This window comes from Notothenia coriiceps, unplaced genomic scaffold (genome assembly GCF_000735185.1).
Source record: "Notothenia coriiceps isolate Sejong01 unplaced genomic scaffold, NC01 NC01_scaffold00037244, whole genome shotgun sequence".
NCBI lineage: Eukaryota > Metazoa > Chordata > Actinopteri > Perciformes > Nototheniidae > Notothenia > Notothenia coriiceps.
Window position 1 is genome coordinate 10,595,537 of NW_011369945.1, and position 23,924 is coordinate 10,619,460.

General features: G+C 41.2%; 2 protein-coding genes across 2 annotated transcripts in view; one reads left to right on the forward strand and one right to left on the reverse strand.

Moving 5' to 3' along the window:
* angpt2b (angiopoietin 2b) overlaps positions 1 to 23,924 on the forward strand; it is a 510,244-nt gene that overhangs the window by 419,326 nt on the left and 66,994 nt on the right. The window lies entirely within an intron of this gene.
* Positions 8,617 to 13,994, reverse strand: LOC104964640 (protein L-Myc-1b-like). Its single transcript, XM_010793473.1, has 3 exons — positions 13,705 to 13,994; positions 12,299 to 13,016; positions 8,617 to 10,810 (listed from the first exon to the last, which is right to left on the reverse strand). Exons 2-3 carry the CDS (start codon positions 12,969 to 12,971, stop codon positions 10,011 to 10,013), a joined length of 1,473 nt encoding a protein of 490 aa, XP_010791775.1. The 5' UTR covers positions 12,972 to 13,016; positions 13,705 to 13,994; the 3' UTR covers positions 8,617 to 10,010.

Consider the following 23,924-nt stretch of genomic DNA (forward strand, 5'->3'; position numbering starts at 1 on the left):
TTTACTCAAGTAGCAGTACAGATACTCGTGTTTAAAAATACTCACTACACAACATGTGAGAATTAGAAAGTACAGGTATTTGAGTTCAACATGTGAGAAGTAGAAAGTACAGGTATTTGAGTTCANGACGAAGACTTTGGGAATCGAGCAATATTTATTATCTACCGTAGTTTAAAACCGCTTTACAGCCGGCTGACATTAAGAAGCTGTATTTAAAGAAAACAACAAAGCAATAGTGCATCTTCGCTGTGTAGACACACACACACACACACACACACACACACACACACACACACACACACACACACACACACACACACACACACACACACACACACACACACACACACAGATCATTTGCCAGACCTTTTGCATTCACGTAATCTAACCTAAATGCAAAGCAGCAGGCGGTTTATCAGAGGAAAACGACTTGTATTCATTTACTACTTATTGTATGCATAAATGTGGGTTTATCTGCAGTCAGCGTTGACTGTGAGAGAGTATGTGTGCATCTGTCAGTGTGTGTGCTTCATTAAAGCTCAATAACACCGCCCTGCCAAAGATCAGTTATGTAATTGCACCGTTTTCTTCAACCCTCTTCCTGCCATCCGTCCACCTCCTTAAATCTCCATCATTTATTTCTTCTCTCTCCCCTTTTGTTTCCCCCCTCTTCCTCTTACTCTTCCTATACATTCTTCACATCTCCTTCTAATTCATTATTTTACACAGCAGCATTCCTCTAAATGTCTCCCCATCTCCTGCAGACACTTGTTATTCCCTTGCTCTCTGACACACACATACACACCCCTCTCTTTCTCACACCCTCTCTTTTTTTTTACCTCCCTCTCTTTCTGTGTCTCTCCAGGGTACAGTCTGTGCTGACAGCCTGTTCCTCCACAATTGATTTCTACCCAGAATGCAATAAAAGTCACCAAAGAAAGAAGAGGGGTAACACTGAGTAACAACAGCATGTCAGTCAGTGATGCTGATGTGTGTGTGATGATTTGTGTTGGGCAGTTTCCATGTGCTTGTGCAGTCACACACACATTTGAAAGGATATGTACCTGTCTCTCTACACATGACGTTTTTAGTCGTTACATGTAAAAGCAATGAGGTACTCTGTGTTTTCAGTGTTCAGTCCTTTTCTCATCAGGCTGAATGGATTGCCTGCCACTTTGAGGCTTTTTCTATTACTGTTAATCATTAGCTGTGTTGCCGTTTGTCTAAAATCAATCTCTAACATGATGACACACAGCTGTGGTTTTTAAAACACGCGTGGTGGTTATGTACAGAAACATGACCCAGGAACATCTATATAAAGATTAAAGAGCAAAAATATATTCTGCAGGGAGTAAAAATGAACGGTGTGCTGTTTTAACTGCTTTGTTTTTCTGGCTAAATGGAAAATATTCTTCCACACATAGAGGCAATATACACAGTTTTATAGCTTAGCTAAAACTCCTAAATATGTCTCCAATATTAAATATTCATGATTAAACAGTTAAAGTTTGGAAGAAGGGTGTGCAAAAATAATTCATTTAGCATATGAATTACCAAATGAAAAGGGCATTTAAATGCAATTGAAGAGAAAGTATTTTCAATTTAATTGACATTTTAAAAAATGCTGTTGATTTTTAACCTCCTAAAATATTTGGTTTCAGCTTTGGTAGAAATGTCTCTTGATATCATGAGAAAGAAAATAGGTTCTATACCCTTAAAACACACGTTTTTTAAATAATTACTTTGATTGTTTTGGTTGTGTTTGAAGAAAAAACATTCAACAGCAACAAACTGTACAGTATGTGTCCTTCTTACTCTGAATACCACACATTCCTCCATGTGTGAGAATTATTTTACTGAATCTTCCTCAAATAAAAAGTCCTTGAGAAAAAGGACAGGGCATTCTTTGGATCATCCAAAGTAACAAATAAAAGATGATTGTGAGTTTCTAAAACAAAAGGCTTTTATGTAACAGTTTTAAAAGTGGGTTCACATATTAAAGGACCAGTGTGTGTGTAGTATTTAGATGAATTTCTGATCAAAAGTTATGTGTTTTCTTCAGTGTGTAACTACCTAAGACGGTGTGTAACTACCTAAGACAGTGTGTAACTACCTAAGACTACCTAAGACGCTTTTTTTCAGCGTAAAATAAGCCCTTCGTATCTGCATAGAGAGCTGCTTCTCTTCCGTGGAGTTTACCATTCCTACGTCAGATTTTGGAAACACTTGTAAAGGTAGGGATAAGCCGAGCGAAATTCGGTGTAAGATGCATCCCGACTGCTAGATGTCACTTAATGCTTCACACTTCTCCTTTAAGTAAGGCCCAAATGCATGAGTCATAATGAATTAATGCATGGATGACTGCAGGGTGCATCATCTCCCCATATACATGTTCCTGGATAATCTAATGTGCCAAATGTTTTAACGAATGGGTGTAACAGAAGTGTTTTTTTTAATTGTATATGTTTCTGTTTTTAAGGTAAGTGGGATGTACTTCATATTTCCTTTTTAGCTTGTGTTAATCCTTATTTCAGGCACTTACACCAAAGTCATCCACCAGGTTAAAATTGACCAATTATAGGAGAAGGGACTGCTACTAAAAATATAATTTTTTTAAGAGGCCCTATTATGCTTTTTGGAGGTTTTCCAATCCCTGTAATTTTTAAATAGATGAAAATGGTCCGCAAAGGCTAAAATCCCTGTGTTCCCTCTCTCCCACACATTCTCCCCCCTGACTGAAACGCCTCCTTGGACTCCTTTGTTTACTTCTGTAACATAGTGACATCACTATGCAACACTATCGCTTCTATGGGCTAGCGATCCGACACATTGTAAGTGATAAGGGGCGGGAAATTTCTGGTTGACCAATCACAACAGCGCCGGCCAGCTAACCAATCAGAGCAGACTGGACTCTGGTTTCAGACAGAGGGTGAAAAGAGGTGCTGCAGCACAGGCAGTATGAGAACAACAAAGAGCTTTTTGAACATTAAAGCATGGAGACCATCGTAGAGACACTACATACTGATATACACCTGAACATCAGCAGGAGAGGACTCTTTAAAGTAGANCAGCGCCGGCCAGCTAACCAATCAGAGCAGACTGGACTTTGGTTTCAGACAGAGGGTGAAAAGAGGTGCTGCAGCACAGGCAGTATGAGAACAACAAAGAGCTTTTTGAACATTAAAGAATGGAAACATGTCACAATAACACAACGCCTCTTTAATTATATGATTTGTACCTTAAGTATAATGTAATTGTAACTGTTTTTATTGCTGAGAACAACACAAACAAGTTTCCTTTCAATGTACTGGAGCAGAAGCAGAGAGAGATCTTCAAACTCGTAAACATTCAAACGAAACATTGTTACATACCAAAAAAGGGAAGTGAGAAAATGTATTTGGGGTAAATTAACCCTTAACAGAACAAGCATGGGATGAGGTGGAGTCAGAAACCAAACAGGAATTGTGTGTGTGTGTGTGTGTGTGTGTGTGCGCGTGTGTGTGTGTATGTGTATGTGTATGTGTGTGTGTGTGTGTGTGTGTGCGCGTGTGTGTGTGTATGTGTATGTGTGTGTGTGTGTGTGTGTGTGCGTGTATGTGTATGTGTATGTGTGTGTGTGTGTGTGTGTGTGTGTGTGTGTGTGTGTGTGTGTGTGTGTGTGTGTGTGTGTGTGTGTGTGTGTGTGTGTGTGTGTGTGTGTGTGTGTGTGTGTGTGTGTGTGTGTGTGTGTGTGTGTGTGTGTGTGTGTGTGTGTGTGTGTGTGTGTGTGAGCAGCTTGATGTTTTGAGCATCTGGACTGAAAGGCAATCCTCTCTCTTACTGTGTGTGTGTGTGTGTGTGTGTGTGTGTGTGTGTGTGTGTGTGTGTGTGTGTGTGTGTGTGTGTGTGTGTGTGTGTGTGTGTGTGTGTGTGTGTGTGTGTGTGCGCACACACACACACACACACACACACACACACACACACACACACACACACACACACACACACACACACACACACACACACACACACACACACACACACACACANGAGGGCATGGCCAGGGGCAGGGGGGGGGGGTTGATCATAACACAATAGGAGTGTTAGGGGAGTATTAGGGAAGTGTGGGAACCGATTCTCCCCGGGACAATAGACACTTCCCAGTGGCCACAGCGTGTCCATTCACTATCAGCTGCTGGGCCGGCGAAGCACGGCGCTGAATATGCACCAGCTCAGCACAATGCAGCTTTCTCCCAAACAAGACCAGACTGTTTCCTATCCCAAAGACAACACAGGCCAGCTCTAGCCTATACACAGCCTCATTCTCACATAAGCAGTCCCTTTCTCACTCTCTGTATGTCTGCCTGGCTGTCACACACACCAACAGGAGGCAACAAGGCCAAGGATTGTGGAGATAGGCCGGGGCTGCCGTGCCGTATCTAGGCCACGGTTTCTCTCCAACACGCAGGGTCGTTGAGATATTCTGGGCTGAAATGTTATTAGCGTAACCCAGTTTACCCAGCACCAGGTGACTGCTTGAAGAGGCGCTCCCCCGCAGGGACACACACTCTCAAGGACAATTCACGCCAAGAGGAGGGGAGGAGGAAGAGGGAGAGAAAGCTGAAACAGGAGCAAGGTGATGGAACTCTGCAGAGAGGAATCACTGCAGGCTGCTTTAGATGTAGCGGTCACTGTGTGTTTCTAAGTGTGTGTTTCCTCTCTGAGCACTGGTGTGACCTAGTCTAAAAACTGGTACCCGACCTTTTTTCTTCTCGCGTGCGTGCCCTTTCGTTGCTGCGGCAACAGAGCCTGAGAACCTAAATTGAAGGCGGGGCTTAGAGAGAGAGGAGCAACGACACCAAGCCTTGGAGTTTTATAAATGTCACTGTGACACACACACTAAGTGGAAGTGAGAAAGTAATGTCCTGTGGTTTAAATATAGCAATCTATGCTTATTTTTAACTGCAAAAACAATAGGAGACAGTGATAAAAGAACAAACACATTTCTTTATGACAAAAGTTCAATGTTACAGTATACTGATTTATGACTGGAGTCCATTCACTTATAAATAGAACAGTCACACTTTATTATTTCTAAAGAAAACGACTGCTACAATATAACATTTTATATTTATTCATCTTAAATATTCACAGAAATATAACCCTTATATTTAGTTGAAAGTTGTCAACATTTCTAGAAGAGTAGATAATGTGTAGAGCTGCAACAATAAGTGGACTTATCGATTAGACAGACAGAACAATTATAAGCTAGATTTCCTGATATTGATAACTTAAATTAAAGTATCTATTAATGCACCACTATATATCAAATATAAGTGCATATTTTAGTTTTTTCAAAAGACCAAACAAGACATCACCTTTGACTTTCGAGAAATGTGGATGGCCCCTTTTTTTTCATTAAACCATAATCAAATAGTCAGATTAAATCAATAGTGAGTTGTTGCAGCCCAAGTAACATACCTTTTCTATTAGTGTTATTTATACGTAAAAAATGCCAAAGCGCAGAATGGTTGTAGATTAATTATATACATTTTTTCTTATATCCTCTAATAAATACATTGAATTTTTGTCAATGTAACTGTATTTTATTTTGCTAACAATGTCAAAAATGGTGCTAATATGTCTGGCTCATATTGTACATGTCACTCTTATTGTCAAATATACATACTGTATAAAGTAGATGTTCATAGTACAGTCAGTGTTGTTCTAGACAGAAACAAATCCATGCTTTACATCCAATTGTGCACTTTCTTCTTCTGGCTGCAGTGATATTTCATTTTAAATTCATGTTATCTGAAATGATTGTCTTAAGATATGGTTGATCAATGATTCATTCAGGATTTAATTGTACTTGTCACACAAAACTTACAATAACAATTGTGTTCTGTAACCTTACTACACCTTAATAAAACATGTCTGTTATTATCATAAAGCTTAGAAACCACAGCCTTGGGTCTTGACATTCAACAACATTGAATACATCCATATATTTTAGTTTTTAAAGTGTGCACCATGACTAAGAGATATAAGCTAGAAATGACAGTACAGCTGGTATACATAAACTGAAAGCAATGCTTCTATGTTAATATCCTCTATTACATGTGTGTGAGTTTTTAAAGACTTAAACGGCAAGTTTAAATGACATAATTCATTCAAACAGACCTCTAATGACTGTTAAATTTCTGTTTTCTCCAGCTGCTGTGTCTCCCTGCAGTGCACCTGAGGTGAGGTTTAGAGCTGGATAAAAGTCAGTGTAGACCTTTAATGAACATGGTAGAGGAATGGCCGCATTACATTGACAAACTAAGTCATGTTCATTACCTGACTTGCTGATTTAAGCTAAGCTAACCCCTGCTAGCTTGCGTGGTACCATAAATATTGCTACATACAAACTCCTCATTCGGAAACACACAGTTATAAGACAGCCTACTAGTTTGTATTCACATCTGTAATCATTTGACTGAACAGCAGATGTTTTAGTTTGACTTTGCTCGACTTATTTCAAACGTTAGCGTGCTATCAAGAGCATTATGGCTGCCTTGTCAAGGACTCCCTGCTTGTTTCCTGGAGTTTAACAGTCCTCCTACCTGCATGGAGTCGGCGCTGATTATTTCTCCCTGAAGCCGTCTTCCGAGCTCTATCGCAAGCTTGGACTTCCCGGTGCCGGTAGCTCCTAAAATCACCACCAAAGACGGTACCATGGCTCTGCGTAAGCCACACACCACGCTAGCAGCGGACGCCGCCATGATGCTTCTTTCCTAGGCGCCCAGCTGACTGGTACAGCGCATGCGCATAGGGCTTCGAAATGAGAGGTTGGCTCTGTTACTAGGCAACAAGCAGTGGATAATTTGAAGGTTCCTTCATCTTTATGAGAGTCGAGACTAATTGAATGTAATTGCTCGAGAATGTAATTTTTTTCGATTTTTTGACTTTTTGTGTGAATTCAAAGCTTCCTGCGGACTTACACGTTACGAATCGGATACAAAAAAAAAAATGTCAATAAGACTGTATCTCGTCTTTTTGCTGCATTTGTGAACATATTATGCAATTTTTTATAACATTAACGGTGTTTAGGAAATGCCTGTACATGGTGGATTGCAGCGTAGTTATAATTGTTTCTATGGAAACTGATGGAGCTCTGCAGCAGATGCTTGTTGCCATGGCAAAGATGCCAGGATCAGTTACCTTGGAGACTGCTCTGAGGAAATGGTGAATAGGGAGACGTGTGTTTACTCGTACAGGTGGTTTTAATGGAAAACAATTGTGTGCAGTAAAAAAATACTCTAAAAAAAAACCTCCTAAAGATTTAATAGTATTTCAAGCCAATTATAAGATAACATTACATTTCATTTGGCTGACGCAAGTAAGTACTTCAACCAAGAAACAAACTAAAAAGCAAGAATCCTGCACCTTTCCTATCTATAACCAAAGTAGGCCTACTGCACTAGCTTCTCAAAAAAAGGAGAGAATTTATTAATGTTTTGTTTGTTTTTATTTATTTGTATGTTTTTATTGGCCACGGTGCTGTCAAAAAACAGGTGAGATGATCATTCATTAGTGTGTGTGCAAGAGACAACCAGAACAAGCAAAACAATTTATGATGTCAAACCATGAATTTATTATTTTCCGGACTTACTCGTCATACATAGAGGCTTATGAGGTACAGAAAAAAACAAAGTGCTGAAACAAGGCTCCAAAATCACCATGGTTAAACTCCAAAAGTCAGTAAGCAACATCCACTGACTGTGCCAACAGCAGAAACCTGTGACCAATACAAGTCAAACAAACAACAAATAAACAAAAAGGGGCTGCTGTGGGTGCACCCTATTGAGAGAAAATAAAAACCAGGGCTTATGGTGGCTTGTGCTGAATTAGAAAGGGGGACATAAATATGTAATCACATACATGATGATTCCCCTGATCTAATGCTCTCTTTCCATCAGTGTGGGTCTGTGTTTATGTTACAGCATAATAAAGCAGGGGGTGTTTCCTCAAGCGCAGCCTCTGGCCCTATCAGAATAGCTACAAGCTACACGTGGGAGTTTCCTGAGTGCTAGTAATAGCAGAGTACGCTACTCATGCCATTTACAGTACTATTTCAAGGGCTACAGTGTTCTCTGTTGCATGGCTTATGGGAACAATAGGGGGCATCGGCCTTGCAAAAAAAACTAAAACAAAGGCAGAGGGAAAGCATAAGGTTACTCAAGGCTACACACAAGTTTAATCGGTAGATCCTCTTAAGTCCTCCCTCCTCCCTGCACACCGCGAAACATTTAACAGAGTGCTACAGCTACAGTGATTGGATTGAAGACAGGAGCATTCAGGTGGTGCTTTCAACTCCAGATAAAAAGCAGACCGCACATGCCAATTTTCAGCACATAACCACCAGTAAAGCCCCGCCAGCTACAATAACAAAAACAGTCATTAGCTCACACTGAAACACAACTCTGTAGGAAAATATAGTATAAAACTTTTGTGAACTTGTACAAATAAATCAAACCCCAGAAACAGATAATGAACAGTAATGAAAACAAGTAGGCTTCGCAAAAAAAAAATTAAACCTGGCGACAAAGTGTCTAGTGTGATCAATGTTCAGTAAGTGTTTTATTTCGACTCTTTTTCTTAATATTTTTATTAACAAAAATAGAAGCTTTGAGTTATCTTTGAAAAGCCAGCAAGCTTTAGGGCTGAACAAAAACTAGGATGAGTAAAGTAGACAGCTCTGGTTTTGGTTTGGAAGGGACTGTACAGTAAGGGAACTATATACATAACATCCAACAGGATAGTCTACGTACATTGAAAGGCTTCTATAGGCGTTACACTGAATACAAAAACAAATTGACCAGACAGCAAGATGAAAGAAATGTACAGTTGGACCTCGTTGGGCTTCATCTCAAAGCAAATGTTGGCATTTTTAAATGTCTCGAAACATACAGGTTAAATGAAGCCATTCTCTAAAAGATCTTTTTTTTGGTTGATAATCATTTGAAGCCAACATTCAACTTTCTGCTGGTCTCCATGGCACAACAATAATAATGATCCTGGTGAAAATCTTCATAGTGTTTTTTGATTGAAAACACAATTATTCTCAAAGAAGTTCTTTGACAACTTATATTTTCTTGATCCAATTAATGCTACAAATCAGGTATTACTGTGGGCGTGGTGCTGCTGTTGAAATGTCTACGATGCAAGAGGAAAACACTGAATTGAAAACCTGCAGGCACAGAAGTTAGGACTCAACCTGAGCTATTCCAGAGGTGCAGAATATATTGTATCCAGTTGTAACGTCATTTGTTGCATGGCTCAGTACAGTCCCACTACAGCTTTCCCATTTTCAGCAAGCATAAAAGCTACATGCCTCAACAGCTGACGAAGGAAACAGTGGTAAGAAAAGAACAAGAAAATGAGGTTAGATCGAGAATAATAGAAAAGAAAATGGGAAAGAAAACAGATCAGAAACAAGGCACAACTTGATAACAAAATGTGAAAATTGTTTGCCAAGCGCTAACAGCTTTAAAGAACAAAACATTAGAAGAGGGCCTTTTAGAAAAGGACAGACAGAAAGAGAGGACATATCTGCTGGGTAAGCCCCATCACAATGACGAAATCGTCTGACCATGCAGCAGGTAGAAAAATGTGAGGAGTTTATCAACTAGCAGCTGCTTCATTCACAGCAATCCTTCCCGTAAACAAGCAACATTTGAGCATTTTTCAGCAAGGGGGGGATTATAGCATGAACCTATATTGAATAACCATGGACATATTAATCTGCCCGTAAAACGCTCTATAAGATCAGTCCCTAGCTTGCTGTCCTGACCAGCTTACGGCCTTGTCAATCACTCAGAAGCTAAATGTGCAAACTACAAAAATAGAAAACAAAGACAATTAAATCCACCCGCACTATTCCAACGTGATCAAATCAAAGTGAACATTAGTGTCTCTTCTCCTTCATGTATTCAGTTCTGTGAGTGTTTGTGCGCGTGTGGTGAGAGCCGGTTCCCCCACGTCGCTCAGGAGCGTTTGAGCAGCGCCAGCCTCTGCAGCAGCTGCAGCTGTCTGGACTTCAGCCGCTTCCTCTCCTGGGCCTTCTGCCTCTCACTGACATGCAGCTGCTGCAAGTACTCCGTGGCTCGAGTCAGGATTGCCACCTTCGGTGTCTTGGGGCAATCCGCCAGGCCAGGGATCTCGTCCCGCAGCGACAGGAAGCGCGAGCGCAGGTCGTTCCTCCGCTTGCGCTCGAGGAAGTTGTGCGCCTTGCGCTTGTCCGTGTCTTCGCAGTCGGAGGACTGGGGGCTTGAGAGGTGAGTGAAGGAGCGGGGCTTTGAGGGGGAGATCTGGGAATGGGAAGAGGAGGAGGAAGAAGAAGAGGAGGAAGAGGGAGGGGATGAAGGGGGTGAGGAGGAGGTAGGAGAGCAGGCGCTGAGGTCAGGCAACTCGGACCCGAGTCCAGCCACATGAGACTTCCTGCTGTCTGAGTTCAGAGGGGTGTGGCCAGATCGAGGCTGGTGGTGGTGATGATGATGAGAGTTCAGGTGCGAGTGAGAGGAGGCCTCCTGTCGGACCCTCTTCCGAGGAGGCTCCACATGCTGAGGGAGTGTGTCCGGGGAGGGGGCAGCGTAGTTGTGCTGCTGTTGGTGGATGGAGATGTGGAAGCGCTTCATGCCGGTGTCCAGGGGGTCCGCTCGCACCGTGATAGTCACTGGTTTGCGAGAGTTGACCATCCGACGAGGTTTACGCTGCTGCTGCTGCTGCTGCTCCACCGTCACCACATCGATCTCCTCTTCATCCTCATCGTTATCATCTTCATCATCTGAAAAAGGAGCATAGAGAGTATTAAGTGATGTGTTTGATGAGCTAAATAACTGCAAATGACAGCTGAAAGATGAGTCCACTTGCTTCTTTAAAAATTCACACTTCCACATGACCTCACACAGTCGCAGGGATTATTCACTGAATTAGTTCAGCTCCGTCTCTTCACTCAAGAGCGAGGATAAGAGTCGGGGTCGGGTTAAGAAGCACTCTTCTTGTTAAAATGAGACGACTAATAACCAACGCTGCACACGCTTGAAACCACCAGAGTGGAAACGGGTATTAATCGCAAGGAAAAAGGTCTTATTGACTTGATTCCCACCAACTGACAAGACTCCTGAGAGATTTTCAATGTTCTTGTAAATTGAAACGCACTTTTTTAATTAATTGCACCTCTGTGGATTTCACTGCTCAGAAAGTATTAAGCTCTATTTAACACAGTAAAGAGGGGAAAGCTTTAGAGGGGAGGGCTGCCTGTCTATTATTTACATTTATATGACAAACGATGTCATCTCACATTACAAGGCGTGAAGAATTGATTCCTTCAATCAGCCCTACATAATGCCTCTTTGTAGGAGCTTAAGCACACATGTATGTCCTGTGATTGCTCATTCTCCTCTTCTTTGAACGCATATTACCCCCTGAAACGGTGTGAGACACAGCCTCCAAACTCACGTCAAAGCATTCTGCACGCCTAGCCGACCTCCTAAACGGCTAATCCCGCTCTATTCACAGCCTGGGCTGGCTCGGACCAAATCCACCCACTGACACAATTGGCGCTGCAGCCTGTTGAGCGGAGGAATGCAGCAACAAGTTCCCTTTGTGACATTCCACACACACCATTATGCACTGTCCAACATCACATGGCAGGCCTACATACCAATCTCAATCATACGAGTTAACAGAGTGGAAATGGATATCAAAAGTAGGCCTGGAGTCTGGATACAATAACTAAACACAGGGTCAATTTTCCCTTCCTTTCATGCTACATAAACTTCCAATAATAATGAGCACTCTTATTGAATTAATGTCGTATCCGAAAGCCGGGGAGTGTGGAGAGAGAGGATATTGTTATCATAAGTCAGACTGGAGGAACAGGGAGAGGGAGCAGCTGGTCTGCTGGAGCAGGGCCAAGCAGCAGATGTTTCAATGGGCGTGTCACTCTGGGCTAGAAGCATGTGTTGCATGCACCAAGGTAACGCAATGCAGTGATCATGTGCCATGCTGCCAACCCCTACTGCGAGATAATGGCTTATCAGAGCAAAATATTAACTAAACGGTGGAGGGACACGTCTTCACCTATGAGGTCAGATAAAGGAAAAAAAAATCCAATTTCATCCTTACTTTGAGGAAATGTAAGTGGGCAAATAGAGAGAAAATGCACATATTTTATATTTTTTCGATAAGGAATATTATTGAAATAGCCGAGAGAAGATCCATTATAGCAACATGCTTCTCTAAACAGAAACGCCATTTATATGTTACTGACCTGATGAGTCGGTGTGAGACTCTGAACCGGAGGACACTTGCTTCTTGCATCCACCGTTTACCGGGAAAGTGAGCACCGCAGCGGGGTCCACACAGTCCGCAGCCAGTCCGCTTGGAGCCGACGCTTCCGCGAGGGCACCCTGCTGCTGCCTCCCAGGGGAAGCAACCACAGAGGCGGCTGCTGCGGCGACTTTGACACCGGCCCCCGTCCCGGGACAGGATGCAAGTCTCTCCCCTACAACTCTCTGCAGCTGCTGTCCGGCGGAAAACCCACTCCACATACAGTCCTGGATAATAATGGAGCTGAGGTTCCCATAAGAGTCATTGGAGGTGGTCAGCTTGCAGGGGATTTCCTGCTGATGTTGCTGCTGCTGCTGCTGCTGCTGCTGCTGCTCATCGTCCTGCCCTAAAAACTGGGACACCCACTCCAGTTTGTCCCCCAGAGATGGACAGAGCAGCCCGACCCGGCCGGACCCCTCCACTGCCCGGATAGGGGACATGGGCGGGGTCGGCACCAGCTCGAATTTCTTCCATATGTCCTCACTAGGCGCTGTGGACTTGAAGAAATCCTCATCCGGGTCATGGTGGTCGTCGTAGAAATAATGTTGGTAGTGGTCAAGGTGCTCCATGTCCCAGTTTTCATACCGAGGCGCGGTGGTGCTAATACCCGGCATCAGTGCTTACGGGCGGGGGGATGAATCACACCCTGTTCCCTCGGTCTGCGGAGAGAAAGAGCCAACAGTGTCACAACCGAGCCTTATTCTCATCATTAAAAATCACAGACATGAGGATTTGGAGCCATGCAGCTTTTTTCTTCTTTTTATTTTATTTGAGGAAATATGTAATCAGCCAATTAATGCTAGAAAATAGTCATTATAAAAAGGTTTAAGAGAACCATAGATGTGTGGAACAAAACGCTGGTGACACACCGACTATCTTTACACAAAGTTAAAGTTAAACTACTCTGTGCCGTTTCTGAGAAGTACAAGTTTCGCAACATTCTTTCAAACATAACAATGCTTTAGTAGTATACTGACAGCAAGAGGAGGGCAGCAGTTTTTATTTTTGTTTCTGCTGACTGCTTGGCAGAAAATAGGGAGATTAAACTAGAATTAAATAGATTAATTGGCTACACAGGTACTCCTCCTGGCTGCCAATGAACCTGTGCAGACGGCGGTGTCGTATGTAAAGTAGTGTATTTAGCTCCTCCTCCCGGTTCAATTCCTCCTTGTTAAGCTCAGAGGAATCAGCTGCGACTCAAAATCAGGTAATTAAGCAGCAGCAGTCACGGTGGGAAAGCCGCAAAAACATCAAAAACTCCCCGTGAAACCTGTCCTCATTCTGTGCCTGTGTGCTAACATGCCTTTAAGGAAAAGTTGCTGTATAATATAAAAAAAGGGGTTTTACCTGGTGTTGGGAGTGAAAACCCTGCCCGCGTCTTCATAGATCCGCTGGGCGCAGTGTAAGGTGTCCAAACCAAAATGCAATGACTCCTCTTCCTCAGATGTAAAGGTTTCAAATTATCCAATGGGCGTCTTTTTCCGGTTGTTAACCGTGTTTGAGGTAAATGTCTCCGTTTGGTCGCAGTACCCACCACTCAGAGGATTGGATGTGCTTCGGTTGTGGTCACTTTCTTTGCAGACTGCTGCACTATATGATCCTGGGGAAGGAGAGTTGGCTGTTATGCATAAAAGGGCGGGTCGTAGTAGTAGAGCCACGCCTGCAGCTTAAAGGCACAGCACCACATATTCAGTGAGGCACACACTGGAGGAAGACATGCATGCAGAGGGACTCCTGTGAGAGCAGAGGGCATTATGTGACACTGATTTCATAAGGTGACACTCCTCTGCTTTTGCAATAATTATGCAAACATAATAACAACGTGTGTGAGTGTGTGGGCGTGTACACCATGTGTTTATGTATCATGCTGCATAAGACAGGTTGTGATAAGATCCTCTAACAGGGAGAGATAAGTGTTTGTTCTGTTTCTTGTTGCTTTTACGGATTGTAAAATGGATTGTTGTAATTGTTTTGTATTGACTTTATCTTTTCTGACATGTTTTATGTCCTCCTGTGGAGGCTTCTGTGGAAGTCACCTAACCCCCAACTGCTCGAGGTGTTCAACCATAGCCATAATTGCATGCAGGTCTTGTATGTGCATGTGTGAATTTACAGACCTATTTGTGTGATATTAACAGAGTGAAAATTGAATTTCGCCTCGAGAGATTATAAGAGCATGTCTTCCTTTTGTTCTTTTCAGTCATTTACTAATTTGTGTGTATGTGGAAGCATATGAAATAGCACGGTTTTAGCGAAAAGTGGGATGTATTGTGTGAGTTATTTATATAGAACTCCTCTTGGATCAACCAGAGAAACATTGTCAGAATTCTTCAGAAGGGAGTTTTTTTCTGAGCTCATAGAAAGTTGACCTGTTAGAGATTTTCACAGAAAAATGACGCCAAATATTATGATCTTATAGAATATGATGCATTGCCGTGTATAAAAGACTAAACCTAAACATCTGCAGCAGTCAAATGCATTATCTGATTTTAAACATCATCAATAAACATCATACAAAAAAGTACACTGACGGGGAACATTGTACTGCACAATGAGTGCTTTTATTTAGAAAATGTGAAGAAACTCATACTGTTAGTACTTCAATTATTTAGATCAAGTAAGGTTTTAATGTGCAGGACTCTTACTTTAAAGTTTAAAGGGAGTATTTATGTTCACAGTGTAGTAAAGTATCTTCTTCCACCACTGGTGTGTGTGCATGTGTGTGTGATGGTCACAAAGATTTTGTGCGGACATATGGCTGCAGTATCGGGTGTCTGCCATTCATCTCATAGTCTCTGTAATCAATATGACGCTTATGATGTAGAGCCCCCCCCCCCCACCCCCTCTGAGAGAGTCAATATGGAAGCAATGCTCTGCGCCTGCCATGTCATGTGTGTGTCACCTCAACAGCTGCACACACACACACACACACACACACACACACACACACACACACACACACACACACACACACACACACACACACACACACAGAAACACACACCAACACACACACACACACACACAGAAACACACACCAACACACACACACACACACACACACACACCAACAATGCTGACTCTTGTGTTTCTTGTCATATGAAACCCTCTCACTCTGCCTTTTTTTTATATCCATGAAGCTATTCCGCAACAAACTTTGGCATGCTCGCTCTGGAGGATGGTGATTGAGAAACATCCTTCCTTTGACTGAGTTCCCCCTCCATCTTTTCTGAGAAGCAGACACCGTGAAGTCCATGTCTGTCCACCTCATCTTCCCATCACACTCTTTCCCTACACCCCATCTTCTGTCACTCATCCTCTATTCTTCCCTCCTCAGTTACACTCTTTACCCCCACCCTTGCTCGCCCCCCTCTTGAGCTTTTATCCTCAGTCACCCCTGATCAAAAAGATCTTGACCCGACATGAAACAGGGAGACTTTAGAGGGGTTATATCCTCCATTTCCCAGGAGAGGGCCTACAAAGACGCAGAACTAACAGACTGGAGAAACAGAAGCTGCAATCTTTCAGTTTCCCCATCTGTACCACTTTCTCTTAGCTCCTGGCACTCCTGATCCCCTCTTCTTTCTCTATATGTGCACTTTTATCTCCTTCCTCTCTGTCTCCTGCCTTGTTACATACTTTGAAATGCCTAATCTTCATCCCAGCCTTTGAATGAATCATCAAAAGTCAACGGGCGTGAGGACCTGCTCCTGCAAAAGAAAAGAGAAGAAATGTCTTTTTAGATATCATTAAGTGAGTTCAGTCCTCATAAGGAGCCCCCACTGTTTAAACATTTATATGCACCAAAAGAAAATGCGTTTTCTTATAAACGCCAACATTTCAAAGACATGTAAATGTGAATATGATTCTGGAGATGTTTTTTTCCTTGCAGACATGGATGTGCTGCGGTGGGGCTCTCAGGGAAATAGCTCATTTACAGTAATTCCCCTATGGATTAGTTAACCTTGTTTGCATGAAAATAGGAGAGGAAACTTGTGATGTGCGTTAAACATCTGATCTATCTCAGGCTTTTTTTCTATCTCTCTAAAACACCCATACAGTATAGACATGCCAGCGACAGTCTCTGAGGATTAGTGATCACTCACGAGGTACCAATTAAACTCACAGAATAGACTGTCTGATGAAGATGATCTGCACTATGCATACTAATAACATACTGGTGCTGGTGTGAATCTTATTTGAACACAACATACGAGACTTCGGGAAATAAACTCATTTGTTTTCTTGTTGAGAGTTAGATGAGAAGATTGTTATTACTCATATCTGTCGGGAAATATGAACTTACAGCAGTCTGTTAGCTTAGCTTAGCACAAAGAAAGAAAACAGTTAGCCTGGCCAGAGGTTTAAAATAAATCCTACTAAACATCTTCCGTTATAAGCTGAAAACCCAACTGTTTTGACTGCGCCTGAATGCACCTGCTTTCAAAATACATTAAAAATAATTGTAAAGGGTTGGCCTATTTGTAGCCAAAGCATTTAGCATGTTTTAAACTAATGTATTTTCAGGATCCTTGCTGATCCAAATCTTTATGGTTGAATGCAATCGTCAGATACCATTTTAAATGCAATGGAATGTAATGCACCACCACCTCTTAGCTCATCAATACAAAACGTAGGCTATATCTTGTTTGTTTAATCTACACAAAACTGACATTACAATATGTGCAATACTATTTGTCAGGGTACTCTTCTCTCCAGGAAACAATGTCAAGGACATAACCAGACAATTCAGCCCCTTTCCCAGTCTTTATGCTAAGCTAAGCTAACCATTTGCCAGCTGTGTAGGCCTATTCATATTTACAGATTGTGATGGCCATCAATCTTCTAATCTCTTCATAATCAAGGCTATGTATGGACCCACTAAAGCTCAGTGTCAAAATGCAACATTATCTGGCAAGACACCGCGTTGACCAATCACAAACACACTCCTGGTGGATGACTTAGAGTAATGTGAATGCTGTTGTCCTACTGTTTACTTCACGACTGTAACAACATGTTTTCTGCCATGATAACTTTCCAGAGATGTACATTCCTGTCTCATTGTATGTATCCTAAACTGAACTTCTCCTTTAACAGACAGCAACTATCACAAAACGTTACTTGATTGTTTTTCATATATTTTATTCCAAGACAAGGGAATTACAGGTTTAGCAGCTTGTTAGTTTGTCTGAAGATTTCTCCCTGAATCCAATTATTATTAAATTATGTGAGTTATTATAACACTCACATGTTTTCCTTTCAAACTTCACCTGCAGCCTTTTCATATCATACTGTGAAAATAATTGTGTTTCATTGTACTGTTACGTAGTGACTTCTAATCATAACATTAAATTAGATTACATAAAGCCACAATGATCCCCACGGGCTGGTGCAGCAGCAGCAAAGTGTTCTTATGATAAATGACTTTATTATACTGCGGATGATAAAAGAAAATGATAAAGTGTGTGTGTGTGTGTGTGTGTGTGTGTGTGTGTGTGTGTGTGTGTGTGTCTACACAGCGAAGATGCACTATTGCTTTGTTGTTTTCTTTAAATACAGCTTCTTAATGTCAGCCGGCTGTAAAGCGGTTTTAAACTACGGTAGATAATAAATATTGCTCGATTCCCAAAGTCTTCGTCTAAATAATGCCTAATTTTATCAAATGGTGATTGCTTCTGGAAGTGATGGGGTGTAACTAAGCACATTTGCTCTGGAAAATTGTATTAAAATGTGCAGTTCTTGTATTTTATTTGAGTATTTCGCCTTCATGCAACTTACAACAATTCATCTCAGAGGCCAAAATACAATAGTAGTACATTTCCTGAAATCAATCAAATATTTCACATCTCCAGTCTGCTAAATTAAAGGATATATTGTCCATAATATCATTAAATTGTTATTTGTTTAGACTTATTTGTGAAATCAAGGGATTTGAAGTTTGATAGGGATGATGCAAATGAACATATTTCAAATACAGAACTTTACATTTTCCACTGTTGTCTTTTGTTGGGCTCTAACATGCGTAGTAATAATGTTTTTATTGAATATAATATAATCACCTTGACATTTAGGCATACGTACAGTCTGTCATCATCATTGGTGTTGATTAAACTACCCATAGCATATTAAGGAGGTCAAATCAACACTACATTAAGCATCCAATCAGTAAAATTCATCACATACATTGGGTAACATTAATCCAAAAACATCATATGTAATATTAAAGCATTAGTTACATGTCTTTTATTCACAGTGTAGTATTTTCACTGTGTGATATGCTTCTGATCATCTGGACTTCCTGTAAGGTAAGCAGTTATTGATGATGCAATGATAGATAATAGATGTTTTGAGTGCATGTGGTCAAAGCATCATAGACAGATAAGAACTTGTGCTGGTGACAGAGTGTTTCTACTTTGTTTGCATGTAATAATAGTATAGGCAGTAAATGTCAAAGACTAAATATTATAAAAACATCTGTCGTCATAACATTTAAAACTGCATTTACTGCCAACTGGGAGCAGTAAAAGCAAGCTGTAAACACAACACTGACATGCTGTTGATATTGATTGATTTGTTCATGTGAGTGTCCTGGACCATATGGTGTCCATGTGGATTAAAACCAGAAAGCAACAACAACAACAAACACTCGATCAATCAAAACACACAGGTAAACATATTACATTGCCATGAAGAAAAATAGTTATTAATGGTGTCTTTTGTTGTTTTTTGGCTACACATCCAGCAGTCAATCGATAAATTAAATGGTAAAGTTATACGAGTACTGTTTTCCACCACCATAATTTTAATTCTGGTGTCACATTGAAGCCAAAATGCAGCATCTCTGTGTCCCTGCACAGCTTTTGGTATATTGCCTGAATCCCCGCACCCCCCACTGTGTCCCCTCTGCAGCAGATCAGGACGTACTGTTCAGCACTGAGACATCTAGTGGTGAGAAATAATGCTTCTGACTGAGAGTAAACTGCAGGCGCACTGGCCTTGAAGCTTAAGTTATGTCTGTACTTTTCAATTCCTGCATTTTTCAATTAAATTCAAGTTTATTTAAAGTATATAGCCTAAAATCACAAATCCTATTTGTCTCAGAGGGCTTCACAAGTCAACAAACACAATTGGCAATGTAAAACAATGCAAAAACAACAAACGTATCTTACAGCATTGAACTCCATCTAATTCCATTTCTATGAGTTCTTTCAATATTGTAAGGAGGGAAATAGTTGTCAAGGCAGCAAGAAATATACATTTTTCTATGTGCATGGCGAGAGCTTGGTGCTAATTTGTACAGGAATTCACAGGCAAAATAAGTAGTTACGTCCTTGAATGTGCTTTCTGTACTGACAATGACGAAGAACTCACTTGGCTTTTGAACACGGTGAAGATGTAACCTTGACGATCCGATGCAGAACAGTCTATGTGCAGACAGCAACAACCTGGCAAACACTTTGATGCAGAGCAGATGTCAAAACAACAGCTTGCACAGGGAAACGAAGCCCTCTAAAATAACATTCACACCATAAAACGACTTAATTAAACCCATGCATTTTAGACTGTTGAAGAAAATCTATTCAAATCTTGCTGTGAGGTGACAGTGTTGAAACAAAGTTGTGCAGGCAACACATTTAAATCATCATTGTAATGTTTTCAATTAATCAAATTTGGAAGGTTAATGCAAAACGAGTTGCTTAAAGAGACAAACTCACCCTAAATATCACCCCAGTTAACAATTCACCTGCTCTATGTAGCATTTGAGCATTTTTAAAAACATTGTTTCGATTTCACAGCCTTAAACGGTGGTGATTTTGGTTCGTTTCATTGTTTCAGGCTTTGTTTTCAGCGGCAGCAAGCACCTTGTCTCACTGACAAACCCATAAAGAAAAAAATAAGGTGACTTTGTGGTGATATATGGTGAAGCTTTTGGCAGGCTGAGAAGCCATATATTTTCCTGAGGAGTTTGTGGAGACCTTCAGCATGTAACTGAAGTATTGGCCGGACATTTACTTGGTTGTAAAAGATAACATTTCTAATAATGTGGCTAATGTTCCTCTGACGTTACTGTCATCATTTAAATTGAACACGATGCTAATTTACTTGCTTTTGCATTCCCCCAATGGAACAAAGCTCATCAAATTAATTTTGGCCATGGATGTTTAAGTTGAGTGTTAAGGCAATATTTGGATTGGATTCAGGATTTTCATGAGCCCTGAAAATAATCAATCAATCAATAACATTGTTTTCCCTCGTGGGGAGTTGTTAAAGTCGCAGCATTTTGCCGATGTTAAACAGTTTCAGCCTTGGTTGACGAAACAAGATACAGCATTTCCCTTGTGTTTTTCAAAGTGTGTACCGCTCAAGGCCCTAGAAGAGAGCAACAGAAACCAGCAAAGCAGTAACAGTTCAATTCAAAGTGCGGTTCCCCTTAGTGTCAAATGTAACACATTAATTATGATAAATAATAAAAACATATAATTAAATTGACATATTTTAGGCTATGTGATCCAACAGTTGGAAATAAAACACTTAATTGATTTTCTCATTACACCTTTTGATATTTCTATTCAACTCTTACTCGTGTGCCATAATATTTATATGTTTTCTTTAGTTAAACTATCTACACTTGAGGGCTTGTCAGTCTAAATATTGATAGGTTGTGATTGTTTGTGGTTAAATCAGCATATGCATATTTCTACCACCATTTCTACCAAGTCGCAATGTTGTGTAACATTACTCTACAGATCTACACTTTTCTTTGTCACGATTGTAGTTTCTGTTTCAGGTTAATCAGATTAATGTTTTTTTGTTTGCAGTGGCTCCTGAACACCGCTCCTGAGCTGGTCTTTTAGCCTGGAGGCTGGAGAGGTGGGGATGTGTGGGTGACCTACAGATGGGCGCTCCGACACAGATGGGCACAAACACACACACACAAACACACACACCAACAAACAAAGGGCCTTGCTGAGAGATCAAAGAGGGAGTGTGGCTCTGGCTTGTCAGCGGAGAAGACTGATGGACGGAGGCATCTGTGATGGTTTGAGAGCGGAGGAAGTTGATGGATGAAGAGTATGTTATCAGTGACATCTTTTAAACCACCTCTTAAAACTCATCTCCTTATTTATTTAATGCCACTACTCGGCTTTACTCAGCCATTGTTGACATCATGCTCTGCTGATGCCTGAACGCCTTGTTTTGAAACCATGTAAAGCACTTTGTAGGTTTGGTTGGAAATGTGCTGTATAAAGAAAGTTATCATCGCTATTATTTGCTTTTTTTATAACTTGTTTTTAATGATACTCCTCACTCTTTATTTTGTGTCTTGCTCTGTATAGCACTTTGAGCTGCATCTTGAATGAAAGGGGCTATATAAATAAAGAGTATTATTATTATTATTATTATCTTCAGCATCTCATTGAGTGAACAATATCTGGGTTTCCCTAATAAGTGGGGTAATACGGAATAATTTAGCATGATTAAAATACACATAGTAACATTATTAGCTTTAAAAAAATTGTATAATTGCTCTTGTTGGCTTGACTGATCTCCTGAATTTCCATCGTGACAGCTTTGAGAAATGTGTTATTCAAATGAACTCGCCCTGTCACTGTAGATTAGATGGGAAAACCACTTCTGTTTTCTTTCTCCTGTTAGAAATTTACAAGCTATAAACAAATTTGCTAACGCAACAGCGGAGGATAAGTGGAGATGAGAGACCACCTCGCCTCATAATTATTTCTAATTAAGACTAATTGCCTTTTGAAGAGCGAGGGGTAATTCCTATTGGCCCTGTGGGTGTGATTTCCCACACAATGATGATTCAAAACAAAACAAAGCTGTCGACACGCAGATCACTAGTTAGCATTGTCTCAGAGTACAGTACCCACTTTATTTCGGTAAACTGGGACACCGACCTCATTGCTGCTCGGAGGCCATTTATTTAGAAATGAAATACTGAGAGCATGCTTGCAGAGTAAGCATGAGATAATGAAACCAAAACGACTGAAACGTGTTTGTTTGACGCCGCTATAATCCACATTCTTATATATTAACATGACTATTTGTATGGTAAAGAAGTAGCCTGTAGAGATTAGCCCACAGAAAAATTACCACAAAAGCTCAATGGTGCGATTTAGGGTCTTTCAGCACATTGCTTTGGTTTCCTGGCCAGCCATTCTACTTATTTAGACAAAGCAGAAGGATGTTTTCAGCCAAAATAAGCTCTGAAAAAATATCACTGAATGCTACCTGCCCTACACCATTTCTAAGTGGTTTTAGATAAGTAATGGAAATGTTGCTACCTCGGGAGTTGCTAGAGGCCAAAAACAGAGTAATGTTGGACTTTTGGTGACCAAACGGCCAGAAACACAACTCAAAATGAATGTAAAGACTTGGGTTTTAGGTTTATTTCTATTTTATTGCATCTCTGCTCAAGAAGGACAGATAAACTCAGGTGTGTCTCAGGTTTTCTGATCAGGTTTTCTTTACATAGAGTGGTTTTCCTTATGCCCTCTTCACATGTTATTTGAAATGGATTAACTTTTGACAAAGACTGACACAATGAAAGTAAATACTTTTAACACTTGTAAACACAAATAGAGTGTCTTTGCATTTAAATGTTTTTTGCATCTTTAAAAATGTACCACCTTGAACTATGTGCTTTGGCAATACTGTTTTTTTATATTGTCATATCAACAAAGCTCCTTTGAATTTGAAAATATAATGCTCTATACCTTTATTCGTCCGTCAGAGGAGGACATTTGCTGTGGAAGGAGAGGGAAAATCAAAGGTTCTACTTGTGTAATGGCATGTGATCATTGTGAGAACACTTATCGCCTCCCAGCCAAAATACCAGTGCTGTAGGTATGATATCACTCCCATAGTCCTGTTGTTGAGAGAGGGAGACAACATTGTGATGATGAAGTCGTAGTATAAACAGACTTTTTGCCTTCAATGTGGCTGCATCCCATTCAAAATAAGTGGACGTTGGGGATTTCCTAAGAGAATTGTGGGTGTTCCTCATCATTGTCCAGCATTTGACGTAAGGTGTCCTCCCAATGACACATTGTGAGTGTTCAGCGCCCACACACAATATGCTGCAAAAGACTTTATATTCATTGGGTCTGTTTGGGATCCTCGCCTCGTTACAAAGACTCGCTCCTCACCTCCCCCCCCCCCACCTCCGCACAGACACCCAGCGATTGTCTCTCACCGTCCCCGCTGTAGAAGAAGACACAATGGTTCACTTTCAACAATGCCTCCTCCTCCAGCAGCTCCTCCTCAAAGTGAGCCACTGTGTGTGTGTGTGTGTGTGTGTGTGTGTGTGTGTGTGTGTGTGTGTGTGTGTGTGTGTGTGTGTGTGTGTGTGTGTGCATGCATGCGTGCGTGCGTGCGTGCGTGCGTGTGTGTGTGAGAGAGGGGAGCAGCGGAGTGTGTTCGAAAGGAAGAAGGATGTGTATGAGTCTATATGTCAGTGGGGGGGGGGACAGGCAGAAATAGAGGAGAGGAGGCAGGGGGTCGCACACACTCTCTGCCGTTTGGGAGAATCGGAGCAATTCATCATA

Bases quoted from the DNA above. Each gene is read 5' to 3' on its own strand.
- LOC104964640 (XM_010793473.1), bottom strand. From the start codon at position 12,971: ATGCCGGGTATTAGCACCACCGCGCCTCGGTATGAAAACTGGGACATG. The intron at 10,811-12,298 runs GTCAGTAACATA...CTCCTTTTTCAG, and splicing joins GTCTCACACCGACTCATCAG to ATGATGAAGATGATAACGAT.